Raw genomic sequence first — 14,132 nt, forward strand, 5'->3', positions numbered from 1 at the left:
GATGTGCTAGCTCAGCTGGATGAAGCAATTCACAAGGCACCATGCATAGGCTTAGCTGTAGATGAGTCCACTGATGTGTCTGACAATGCTCAGCTCTTAGTTTTTGTGAGGTTCTTCAACAAGGACAAGGAAGAGTTCTGTGAAGACCTGTTAGGTGTCACACCCCTTCAGACCAGCACAAGAGGAGAGGACATCTACCTGGCCATAAAGGAGATGTTAAAGAAGAGGGCAATAGAGCTGAAGCAAGTGGTTTCAATAACCACAGATGGAGCCCTTGCCATGGTAGGGAGAGAGAGAGGAGCTGTGGCAAGAATGAAAGATGACAATCCTCAACTCATCTCTTACCATTGCATAATTCATCAGTCAGTCCTGTGCTCCACCCTGTCAGACGAGTATGCTGAGGTGATGAACACAATGATGAGAATGATAAACTTTCTCAGAGCTTCCTCTTCCCTTCAGCATCGCATGCTCAGGGAATTCCTCAGAGAAGTTGATGCAAATGCTGATGACCTTCTGCTACACAACAATGTAAGATGGCTCAGCAAAGGTAGGGTGTTGGAGCGCTTTTGGTCCATCCGAGGGGAAATCGCAGCTTTCTTAGCACAGCTGAAGAGCCAGAAGGCAACAACATTTTCTCTCTTTTTGGAGGATGACAAGAAGATGGATATTGTGGCTTTTTTGGTTGATATCACTTCACACCTGAATGAACTGAATTTAAAGCTACAGGGCAAGGACAATTCAGTTTGTGATCTGATGACAGCTGTCCGCTCCTTTCAGAGGAAACTTGTGTTGTTTAGGGAAGACCTGTTGGCAGACTGTGCACACTTTCCAACTGTGAAGGAACAGGTTCAGGGTGAGAGAGATGTGTCTTCTTTTGTTGACTTTGTTGACAAGCTGATTGTAACTTGATTGTAAACTTCAGCAAGCGTTTTGACAGCTTCAGCCTTGGACAGCAGCTCACCCTGTTCATTCAGAACCCATTCCTCATCACAGATGTCAGGGAGTTCTCAAAGGAAGTCACACTGCTCTTCAAGTGGGAAAATGCTGGGCCTCTCCAGATGCAACTGGTCGATCTTCAAGCAGATGTGGCCTTGAAAGAGCATTTTGGAAAAACTGATCCTGCCACTTTCTGGCTTCAAATGGTCTCAGAGACCGCTTTCCCAGGTCTGAGGAAAGTAGCCTTGTACATCTTTACCATGTTTGGCTCCACATACAACTGTGAGGCAGCTTTCTCCACAATGAACATTATTAAAAGCAAATATCGATCCAGGCTCACCAATGAGCACCTACACATGTGTCTGAGAATGGCCCTGACACCATTCCAGCCCAGATTTAAAATCCTGGCAGGACAAGCAAGGGCTCACTTTTCTCACTAAGCAAGAGAAAGTGTGGAAGTGGGATATAAAAGGGAAGGAAAGAGAAAAGGAGGTGTTAAAGCTGTTCAATTGTTAATGTGTTGAGATTGTTTATTTTAAAATGTGTTTAAACTTAAGATGTGAAAGGGAGTTAACTAAAAAGTAAAAGGGAAACTCAAGCTATACTTTTTATTTCATTTTTCTAAAATTAAGCACTTTATTTTGAGATGCACATTTTTCAAAAGCTCTCTGTTGTGTTTTATTTATTTATAAAAAAAAATGTAAATGCAGCCTTTATTTTATTTAAATTGATCATTTATTATTAGAGTACTTATTATTTTTATGATCCCTACAGCTCAATATAAAAAACTGACAATAAATATTGTTGAAATATTATTAAATTTGTACTTTCATTTGATTTGACAGTCGTCTGTTGACTAGGCTACTTACATATTTTCATACAACTACTAGGCTGTGGCACTGAATGATAACGCAAGTTAGTCATTGTGATGTTGCGGACCTTTGGTTGCTGACATTTTTTCTAACTGGACCTCTTAGAATTTTAATTGAATACCCCTGGACTAGTGTATACTTTTTTCTTTATTTTATGAAGGTAGAATGATGCCATAAATCGCATGTGCAGGGTAAGATCTGTGAAAGTGTACATAAGATAATATAAATTAAATTTGCATGCGCAAGAGAAGATTTGTGAAGGTGTAAATCGCCTTTCAAGCGTAATAAAAAATATTTGCATCATTTTACTGTTATTCGTAAGTGTAATTCATGCATTGTGAAACTGCAGCTTCATGCTAATGCAATTTTATTTACACTTACAATCTTATGTACACTTTCATAAATCTTACCCTGCGCATGTGATTTATGGCAAAATTTTACCTTCATAAAATAAAGAAAAAAGTATACGCTGTATTAATGAAACAAGCTAATGAGTGAACAGTGACAACATGCCCATAGGGTACACTGTAACATGAGGGGCACATTGTAACGACCATATGACAGCTTAAGATGTTGTCTGATCTAATCCAAAAAATATACTAGAAAAACAAAATGATTTTGTAAATAAAATACAATTATTAACTTTTTCAAATAAAATAATGCTATTTTTTAATAATTAAAATAAACAACTTTTGGATGAACACACTGCAAATACAGCTATACAACATAGTTCAAAACAATGTGAGGAAAAGCAAATAGAAGAAGAAACGCATTCAGACATTCAGAAAAACACAAAGCTGAACACAACACACCCCATACACACACCGCTCTCATGGAACAAGAGACAAATAGACGAATAGACGGGCCAGCTTTGCATTTCATGAAATAATAATTTCTGAATTTTGAACTCAACTCACAGTCTTTACTCGCAGTCGCCTCTTTCTCATGGTTTGCCAATAGAATTCATAAAAGTTATATGTTTGTAACATCACAAACATCAAAGAATAGTTCTAATAGCGTTGCCCCACCACCTCAACTGGGATTTATATCTAGCTAGTGATCTTTCTTGTTTTAGAAAAACTGAGATGAAAAAATTACTTTAGTAAGAAATATACTTGCTATTATTAAATATTTGTTCTGCCATATCTTTTTTTATACCAACAACTAGGTTTTAAAATTCTAATAATATTTATAAACGTAAACAACTTACCATTTGAAGCAGATGGAAGTGAAAGTGTGAGTAAAAAAACGACATACGATTGTGTCCATTTGCACTGCATGCTTTTAGTCTTTCAATATTTTGCAAACATTTTGGCTACTTGCACAGGTACCATGTTAGAACCATAGTAGAACATGGCTGCGTCTTCTCCTTCTTCTTCTTCTTGTAGGATTCCGGCAGTGTAGACGCTGCTGAGTGTATTACTGCCCTCCACAGGTCAAAGCTTGAACTAAATTCTTACATACAGTCCTGTGTCATGCAAGAACTGAAGAACTGCCTTGGAGATCATTTTATTATCGTCAGTTTCCAAACAAAGATCAAACAGAAAAAGCCTTAACTCCAAATCCTGCCAGTTTAACAAAGAATATATTTATTTCTGCCCTATAGGCTACTTTCTGCATTCTAGTAAAACATGCCCTACTGTCTCAAGACTCCCACATTCACATAAGCCAGAAACATGCTTTCCTACAATGCACAAAGAATAATTTAACCCACAGTGCCCATTTGGCTGCGTCTCAGCCTATGTTTAGTTTTTTCATTAAAGGGGTGACTGATTATGATTTCACTTTTCTAACTTTAGTTAGTGTGTAATGTTGCTGTTTGAGCATAAACATCTGCAAAGTTACGACGCACAAAGTTCAAAGCAAAGGGAGATATTTTCTTTTAAAGAAATTGCTTTTTAAGGACTACAACAAACGTCTGGTAGGGACTACACAACATTCCTCCCGGGTTAGTGACATCACTAACCCTAAAATTTACATAAACCCTGTCCACAGGAACACAATTTATAGATTATCATGACAGAATATGCTAATCAATGACTAGAAGATACTACACATAAGATGCACCTAACCATTCAGAAATGTTGTCAACATGTTGTCACTTCTTCTTGAGTCTCTCCATCTTTCTCTGAATCCGGTTTGAACATAAAAGGCTAAACGTTTTTGAAATTTTCAGGACACAAGTTGTTGTATCTCCACCCTCTGTGCCGGGAGCAGCAGCTCATTTGCATTTAAAGGGACAGACACAAAAAAAACATGCATTTTTGCTCACCCTCAAAAAGTGACAATTTTAACATGCTATATAAGAATATCTGTGGGGTATTGTGAGCTAAAACTTCACATACACACTCTGAGGACATCAGAGACTTATTTTACATCTTGTGAAAAGGGCATTATACCACCCCTTTAAATTTGAACAGGGGTGATGGTAGGCTTGTGTGATGGGTCATTCATGCACGATCCGTTCATTGCATCTGTCACATGACAAAGGAAAGACTCTGAAGTTAAAGTAATTATTTATGTGCCCTGGAAATGATCTTTGCATGGCTGCATTATAATGATTTCTTAATTCAGAATATGACAAATATTGCGTAGGTGGATGTGTTTGGGGATGTGTTTTGGCTGTTAAAAAGTATAATATTTAAAGACACTTAAATGAACGAAATGACACGAATAAAGATTTGTTTATTTTGATGAACGAGATCGAACAGTAAAATGATCCGAACTTCCTATGCGGGACTTCCGGTACAACCATCCGAATCAGGAGAATCAGTAGTAAATGTGCAGATCATTTGGGATGTGTATTGGTTCATCATAGACTGCTTTACTCACAATGTTTATTTATTTTATTACAGAAAAAAAAAAAATTTAACAATAAAAGTGAATTGATAAACATGAAAGTATTTTAAAAGTAAAGAATTTGTCTGTGTAATGTAGAAGATGCACCATTAAACAATCAGAGCAGGATGACTGTCAGATGTTTTACAGGAAATATGAGCCATTAACTACAGCATTTGTTCTCAACTAAGGGGGCCGGGGGCCTCTGCAAACTTCTAAGGGGGCCTCAATATGACTCAAAATAATTTAAAACAAGCATAAAAAATTGTATACTCCAAAAAGATGACAATAAATAAAAAAATATGCCCATTAAAAAGAAGCACAATCTTCTGCACAATCTTACCTGATATGATCATAAATCGAAATATAGATAAATATAGGTGACAACATTCTAGATGCCGTGAAAGGAACAGCAGTGAGTGCAGACATTTGCAATGATATTTTAAAAACAATATGTATAGCCTACAAATAATGTATACAAATAATTGATTAACATGGTGTCTGAGGATATGGCTCTGTGTGAAACACATGTTAGATTACTAAAATAATGTTTTAATATGTGATAAAAGATGGCATAAAACAAAAGACCAAAATCTTTAATGTAGCCTATATTTGCTATATGCACAATAGTATTTTTAAAGCGTATAAGCTACACATTGTAATTCTTAATATTGACTTATTATTAGTCAGACTATATGTCACATTTCAGATGGATGAATGCGCAAACAGGTTTTGTTTTGGGACATTTGTCATATTCTCAGATTGCTCACTTTTAAATTGATAAATTTATTGAATTGGTCAGTTGATTATCACCTCAAACGTTACAATAATTAAACAAAAGATTAAACCAAATACCAAAATCTTTAATATATTTGCTCTCTCGGTACCCCCGTCATCCAATAGCCTTATTTCTCATACAAGCAATCAATAAAAATACAAAAAATATGAAACAGGCACACACAGTATACTGTATATATAGCCAGACAGATTCTCAAATGAAAACTCCTATGTAAAACAGCAAGCACAATCTATGATTGCACAAAAACAATATTAGACCCAGTAACACAGTAACAATAAACTACATACAGTGTAATGGTCTGTGTGTGTATTCCTTTGAAACCTCTGTTTTGGGGTTTCCCACATCTTGGAATATGGATCATCCATAAGATGTGGGAAACCCCAAAACAGAGGTTTCAAAGGAATTTGCCATTCTGTGCCATTCTGTTTTGGTTTTGTGTTTTGTAAAATATAAATCCATTAACAAACCTGTATCCTGTGAATTACTTAGCACACAATAGGTTACAACACCATAAAAAGATACTTGATATAGAAACGATGCCCTCTTGACAAGAAAGTTAAATACATTTTAATTCTTTGTAAACATAAAAAAAATATTACGGAGAAACAATCAGCAGTTAATTCAGTGTTATTCTCCCATCTAAGAATATAAATCTCAATTGTAAATCTCACAGTTTATTAAAAGCAAATATTGCATTGGCTCAGATGGTGTAAAGAAATCTCAGATTATTATTCCTCCATTTGTGATGGTCTCCAATGAATAAAACAGAAGATGTGATGGTTTGATCCTCATTCAAATGGATGGATATCTTCAGATTTCTATATAACATTATTTCCAACTGTAAATAGATATAAATGTGATTTAATATATAAGACAATAATCTAGCTGTTATTCCATTCTGAGGATTTTACAGTTATAATAATTTGTATCAAAGTCAAAATGAGGTTTGTAGTCATTTTATCACGCTCCAGAAAACTGTGGTATTTCAGTATTTGTCATAAATATTCCATTATACATAAAGTGATCTTGTAAATATTCAAATAGATCACATTTTATCTTGAAGGAAAACATATCAGAACATTAAGTTGGCCTACCTCTTGACCTTATAATCCTTATGACTGCCACAATCACACATATCACCAACATCAGGACAGCAACAGCAACAGCAACTTCTATGTGAAGTCTAGAAGGTTCATCTTCTATAAGAGAAAGCATTTAGAATAAGATCAAAACATTAAGATTTTATCTGATACTTTCTATTTCTGTAAAAGCTCATTACCTAACTCAATGATCAGTTTGTTGTCCAGACTGAGGTGTGTGGCAGAGCAGCTGTATTTGTGTTTATCTGCACTGATCTCCAGACTCTTCCTCATCTGGTACGTCCCGTCACCATTGGGCAGCAGATCTCCTCCAGTGATCTCATGATCAGATACAGGCTGTCCATCTCTGAACAGGGTCAGGTTGATGTGACGAGGGTAAAATCCTGTTGCCAAACAACTCACACGAAACCCTCCAGAATCTGAGTTTGCTTTCTGAATAAATCAGATTTTTGGTGCTGCTGTGGAAACAAAAAAAGAGTGGTTATTTTACTTCAACTTCACTTTTGACTTGTTAATGTGAAGATTTTAGGTTGACACTATAAGAAGATTGTTTCAGAGCCTGCTAGATTTTCTTTAAACATATGGACTTTATAATGACAGATATAAAAAGAATTCTATGGTCATTATAAAACAGAAACTTTTAAAACAGGCACTTTTAATGCAGTTTACATCAGCTAAAATGTTTGTCATAAGAAGCAGCCTTGAGTACTTACCCTTTCTATTAACCTCATTTTGTCTGTTTTGTAGGTAATACTTGAGAGTACTAATACAAACTGGTTGATAGAACTCCATATATTTTAGTTTAAATTCTTCCAGGTGAGGTTTGAGCACATCTTGTGAAATATTTAAAATCACTTTATAAGTAAACTTGTTGTTAAAGTAACAGATCTCATCTGTGGTGCAGCCTCTGGCCGCATCTTTTGTCAGCATCTTTCCAGAATTGTTGAGGTCCAGCAGCTCACACACAACCAGTGTCTGATAAACATCAAGACCTGTGAGGGAAATGAGGGAGAAGATTGTCATAGACTGGCTTAGTCTTTTCAAGAAAAGGTTAAATAATCACAAATCAACTTTATGCCTCCAAATATATTAAAATACATTTTAAGAAATTCTAAATTTGCTTATCATACATTGTATGTATAATTCGATTAATACAGGAAGACAAAAGATTTGGCTCACGTCATTATGTGTATTTGTGTGAGGATACTTACTGTCATTTTGGCTGTCTTGCCTTAACAGTGCGGCTCTTCTCAAAAAGGAGTTATACATGTAGTCACTTATACCCTTTATGTAATCTGAATTAACCACATCATCCTCATTCGTCGTATTCCCTCTTGGAATATATGTCTTTGAATTATAGTATCCAACTGTGATGTCATCCAGAGTTGTTGTGTAACTAAATTCAGGAAATTGTGTTTTTCCATGAATGTAAGTTGAAAGCAACCACAAAGAGTGAGAACCTGAAACGCAACACAGTTGTGGTTGTTGTTTTAACAATAAGTAGTCATTTTCTATCTGTTTCTCCATCTAGAATATACAGTTTAAAACATGGGTCTTTAATGATATGACTTGTCAAGCTTTCAGCATACATGAGTAATGCTCTATGAAGATCAGTAGCGAGATAACATGGATAACATCTTGAATTTCATTAATTGAATAGCAGTATGCCTACGTTTTAACAATTCATAACCTTTTGAAACTTACCATTTGAAGCAGATGTTGGAAGTAAAAGTACAAGCAACACGAGAATATCTATCCATATTCCCAGCATTCTTTCAGTCTCTCATGTTTTAGAAAATGATATGCACTTTTTTAAACTAGTATCTCTCAAAAAGTAACAACTTATACGTTGTTTATCGAGTGTTGCCGTCGAATACGAAAGAAATTAGTCTTTAGTTTCCTGTCTAAATGCCTGCAAGCATAATTCATTTTCCTCATTCCATTCTATTTGAGTGTTAAACCACACATGCGCTGTTGTCACCTGTCCACACACGCATACATGAAGTCATTATTCAGGCATAAGCTACAAACTCAACCAAAGTTCACAGGCAATGCCACTGTTTTACTGTATTGTAGAACTTTACAGTGTGGATCGTCTCTGCTCTAGGGGAGGATAACTAAATTTAAGCATGAAATACAACATGTTTACAAGAAAGAATTGTTGAAAACATGAGTAGTAGGTCCCTAAGGCTCTTGGTAGAAATATTTAAGATTCTTTTTGTATTCCATGGTACAGGAATGTGCATTATAGCCTATATGATAATCTCTTTGTGGTTCTGCAATAATGTTTTACTCACAGTATTTATTTTATTACAGAGCAAATTTTTTATTTAACAAACAATTCAAATTAACTGGATAAACAAGTACTGTATAAAAGTATTCTTTCATTTTTTTCTCAGTATACACAGTCCACCTGGTTATGCTTTTTGGTTGACCAAAAATGTTTTATGTTTTTTATATATCATATTTATAATACAGTGTATACTATATATACGGTGTCATATATTTTTAAGCAGATTCAGCCACAAGCCAGTCTGTGATTTCTCGTTGGTTTTCAGACACCCATTTTATATTTGCTTTAGCCTATGAATAGATTATTATTTTAGGTCATTTATTATGTTATATAGGTCAAAATAGTGAGTTTGTCCCATTCAGAGCCTGGTGAAAGAACAAAATGCCACCATAAAAACAAAATAACTGGCTAATTATTTTTGTTCATACCAGTTTTTTCCAAGAGCCAAAAGCGTGACTGCTCCACCTCTGCCTTCATCCAGTTGATGGGTACAATCCATTCATAACTATAAGAATGAGTAGAAATAGACATAACACTAAAGTAAACAGATCAGTGATCAGTAGACCAGTGAACTAGCCAACACAAAAATTCAGATACTCAGAATTATGAAAAAATCAGTTTTCCTTATAAATCTTTTAAACTATGTAGGTTTAAAATACAGTGTAAAACAGTGAAAAAAGTATTAATAAGCTACTCAATCAAAAGATTTAATGGCCTACAACTACAGTACATGGCAAGTATATATACTTAATTATACTTTTAAGTAGAGAATATCTCAATCAAAATATTAAGTACATGTATAGTTCAAATATACTTGGACATTTCTGTCAGTATAAGTCAAGTATACTTATGTGCAATTTTTTTATATTTCTGTGAAGTGGATAGCCTACATAAAAAGTAGAAAGTATACTTTCTTATTTTTAGTTTAAAAGAAAGTATACTAATAGCACACTTGAATAAAAAAAATTTTCGGAAGGGTCCCTTCATATCAGTAACCCTAATAAAAGGTGATTTATTGTCCATGAAGCGGATTGATGTTAGTTGATGATAGCTGAACGTTGGGTGATGCTGCATCCACACCACCAGGTGTCAGCATAGGTTCTGTATAGCAGGGAGTGAAGACCATCATAAATAATAAATATGGTCTAGTTTATTATTTAATGATTTAGAAGGGAAAAAGAAGAAGAAAAACAAAGAAGAAGAAAAAATATCTTATTTTGTGTTCCACAGAAGAAACAGTCAAACAGTGAGTAAATTATGACATTTTAATTGTGGAAAAGTAACAGATTAATAGCAAGTATAAACCATCATAAATAAAAAATAGGTGGCATGCTTTATATGAATTAAATGATATAATAATCATATTATATTTGTCGTCTTTTGAGATCAGAAATAAACTCATAAAATATGTTTTACTGCTGCTTCAATGTATGTAATGAGTGATTATAATCAAGGTATTAATCAATATTTTTCCTTCTAAATATCACGAGGTGAATGACTTCTCTTGTGAGATTTTACTTTGTTATAGAAATTACCAGTGTGATTACTGAAATGTTCTTTTCATGTATTCTCTAATGTCTGTATTTGATATCTGAATGCAGTACCAGTGCTCGCTCATTCAGCCCGGCTTCCAGAAATGAAATATGGAAAGATGTTTTGTTTTGTGAAGAAAGGTCTTCAACATGTGTCAATACATACTTCTGATTTTCGAGGGTACCCTGACGACTATAAGTCACAGGGGTCATTGAAGTCTATAGTTTAAGGGAACCTTTCTCAGGTGTGTGTGTGTTATTCTTCTTGGTTACAGGTTAAGGAACCACTGGCATTACTGGAGATTGACTGAGTTGTTGTTCGGGACATGCTGGCACCCAGCAACCCAAATCTGCGACCTGGAAGGTCACGACGTGCCTAACTTCAGGGTCCGAGTGTCAGCCGCATAATCGATGGAGATATGCTTCAGTCTATCTGTATATGTGTGGAAAATTACTATGTTTATCTATTTCTTAGCCAATCAGAAACTGCAACCTGAAGCAAGGACGTAGCTTAGACCTTGGTGAAGGGCATAATAACTGTGATCTTTGTAACTGTAAGCGGGGCGGCCTACAAACTCCTGTGTGAGTCTTGAAGCTGACTTCTGCTGATGAAACTGCAAACTGATGAATCTTCAATAAAACTTTTCTTCAATTTATTATAATTCTGACTCCGGGTCTTATTTCAAACATCTGGTCCTTGGGTCCTAAACTGTATCCTGTAATTTAAAGAACCCCAATATGTGAATTTGCCATAAAAAAAATGCAGTTCATCAGTCGTAGAGCCTCTAAAGGCATTTCTGGTGATTATTTATGCAGGTTTATTGTCTCTCTGTTCACAAAGACTCATCACCTGATAAACTACATGGCCTGTTAGGAAAGAAAGTGATGTGTTACCATATTTGGCCTCAGGAGCCCTTTAGAATGAATTAATATGACTTTTTATAAACTATTTGTGTAATGTCTGACTCAAAGCTGATCATTTAGCCAACAGAACTTACTTTCTGTATTGTTGACGGGTCTCAGGTGATTTGATCTTCTCTTAAAATGAAGATGCACATAGTAACTTAAAGTGCTGAGGTGATTTGGATCCACTACATCATCTTCATTTGTAGTATTTCCTCTTGAAACATAGATCTTCGTCTCTGAATTATAATATCCTACTGTGATGTCATCCAACACAAATAAAGCACTTAATACAGGAAATTATGTTTCTCCTTGAATGTATGTGAGAAGCAACTGCAAAGAGTGAGAACCTGTAAGAAACAACAGAAAAATGATATGTTCTACACTAGATTTGTATGAGGTTGGGGTAAATTAAGCGCTATCTGCAGTGACATCAAAATCATGTTGCATTGTGGTCTGGATCTGCCTGAAGTGTACATATTGAGTAGACTCGCTCTCTATAGGTCAAAATCGAGGGGTAGAGGGGTCGAGTTTGCGAATGTATGTCTAAAAGTGGAGTTAAATGCAGCCCTAGAGGAAAACAAAGAGTACATGCATGAAACACATGAGTAAATCACATGAGGGGAACAGGGAGTCACATGACTCGAAAATTCCAAAATAAAAAAAACTGAGAACATGAAACAAAACCTAATCATACGTGACATAATCAGACGTGACATAGACTGACCAGGGCTGTGTTTCCCAAAAGCATCGTAAGCCTAAGTTGATCATAGAGACCATTTTGGTGGCAATTGTTCTACGATCAATTTAGGCTTACGATGCTTTCGGGAAACGCAGCCTAGATAAATCTTCCCATCTGAGTTTTGCTTCCTTGCTTCATGGAATCAACAGTTGCTATGCAACCAAGAAATTATGAAACTAAAATGCATGGATTAACACGAGTCAGCAATGTGAACCATGTAGAAACATACTGGTATATATTATATACTCTCTCTACCCGTTGCTCTGGTCTTCGCCAAGAGCCGCTTGCACCCCCTGCTGGTCAGGTCGACTAACAGCTATGGAGATTATCAATCGGCAATCTACTGATATTCCTGCCGTTACCGGATGTCAAATGTTGAATTTTCTGTCGAATTTGAACCACTGAATTTGTGGAACAGAATAAATATTTTTAAACAGAATGAATATTTTGGAAGTGGAATCTGAAAGGCGAATATTTTGGTTAATTAACTGTAAATAGTTTGTTTGTGAATTCTTTTTTTTTTTTTTTTTTTTTTTTTTTTTGTGAATTCAAATGTATTTAATTTTTCATTCAGAAAATAAAAGTTCCAGGTTTCAAATAGTTTTAACATGCAGTTTATCTACAAATGTAGAAGAAGAAAAAAACAGAATAGAAAAAAAGTAGGCTATATATAGAAAAAGAGTGTTTTGAGTTCAAAGTTTGACTGTTGGGGCCCCATACCTGGAATCGATTAGAGCCCCCAAATCACTAAGTCCGTCCCTGCTAGAAATAAATAGATAAAAAGGCACAAATAGGCAATATTTGATATAAATGTTTTATTTACAAACAATCTGAACAGCTATACCATCATATTTTTTTTAATAATATCTGTTAGCTGAACAAGTGAACACAGCAAAAACAACTGTATTCAGACAAAAGTCAATAGGGACTTAAAGCAACATCTGCTGATGGACAGGCGTTCTATTGCGAATGGTCGACTTAAACTTCTATTTCGTGACGTCCATCTGTCTAAGTCCAAGTCTACAACGGGAGAACAACTGTTTTGCAGTGTCATTAATACGTGACAGATTGGATAAGTAAATGTTATATTTTATAGTTATATGGCGTTTTAATAGTATCCAGCTACTCTTTCGTTTTTCCAGAATATCTGCATTGGTTTCTATGCCAATAACGTTGCGTTGGTACAGTAGGTGTCGCTGATCTATATAAATTACATGTTATTTAAATAGATCAGTGGTAGGTATAGGCCAAAATCAACAACCGCAAAATGGAGAGGTTTGCAATACAAATGTCTTACAACATGACAATGTGTAACGTTAGCTGCCGCGCGCTGAGTCTTGAGGTCCGGGTATACTTCATTTTCCGCAATCCTTACAAACTATACTTATGGGAAGCCAGACTTTGGCCAAAAACACCATACGTGGGACAATCTCTTTAAGCCACTACGAAAAGTACTGAGCTAAATTTGTGTGCCATCTAGTGGTTTAAAAGAGAATAAAGTCAAATGCGCCTTTTACCCCGGTACGCCTTTAGGCCCGTTGTACCCGACATTTTATGTGACATGAGAAAGTCACATAAACCATGCAAAAGCCAATCAGAGCGGTCAGACTGAAATGGATTTCCAGAAATGCAATTTGAATAGAAATTCAAACCACATACGAATGTAACTCAAAACAGATTTGTAAAAATTGCATTTCATGTGATTTTTTTGCCATTCACACTTGACACTGACAGTCTGAACGAGGCTTAAATGTCACTATACTTCCAAATCAGATAAATACACAACCAACAAATCTTTTCTGAATAGGATTTAAATCAAACTTCGCTTATCAATACATACATAACACACGTGCATAAATTACTCGCATATACATGTATACTATTGGATGTTCAAAATACATATATGAAATACACGTGCACACTAATATGAAATCCATACCAATACATATTATGTTAGTAATGAATGCATATACACTTGGGAATAACTTGCATATACATATAAACTTGACGCACGCACACACCTATAAATACTCGCACATACATGTAAACTTCCATGCATATACACCTATAAACACTCGCACATACATATACACTCGCTGCACGCAGACACACCTATA

The 14,132-nt window shown here is 35.4% G+C and overlaps 2 protein-coding genes across 14 annotated transcripts in view; both read right to left on the reverse strand.

Annotated features, from left to right (window-relative positions):
* The window catches only part of LOC309490890 (class I histocompatibility antigen, F10 alpha chain-like), a 69,172-nt gene that overhangs the window by 18,169 nt on the left and 36,871 nt on the right, over window positions 1-14,132 (reverse strand). For 2 of the 13 annotated variants that reach the window (XM_082160210.1, XM_082160215.1), the window contains exon 2: window positions 7,757-8,005. The exons of 8 other annotated variants lie outside the window; for them this stretch is intronic. In XM_082160210.1, coding sequence (XP_082016336.1) covers window positions 7,757-8,005 — 249 coding nt within the window. Of the gene's footprint in view, window positions 1-2,725; window positions 2,751-3,018; window positions 3,170-7,756; window positions 8,006-14,132 lie in introns of those variants that run through there. 3 more of the 13 variants (XM_082160212.1, XM_082160214.1, XM_082160213.1) reach the window with 3 other exon arrangements.
* The window catches only part of LOC309490893 (major histocompatibility complex class I-related gene protein-like), a 66,469-nt gene continuing 57,825 nt past the window's right edge, over window positions 5,489-14,132 (reverse strand). The window contains exon 6 of the mRNA XM_082160230.1: window positions 5,489-6,283. Coding sequence (XP_082016356.1) covers window positions 6,264-6,283 — 20 coding nt within the window. The 3' untranslated portion in view covers window positions 5,489-6,263. The remainder of the gene's footprint in view (window positions 6,284-14,132) is intronic.

The sequence above is a fragment of the Leuciscus leuciscus genome (genome assembly GCF_965113295.1).
Source record: "Leuciscus leuciscus genome assembly, chromosome: 25".
Classification (NCBI taxonomy): domain Eukaryota; kingdom Metazoa; phylum Chordata; class Actinopteri; order Cypriniformes; family Leuciscidae; genus Leuciscus; species Leuciscus leuciscus.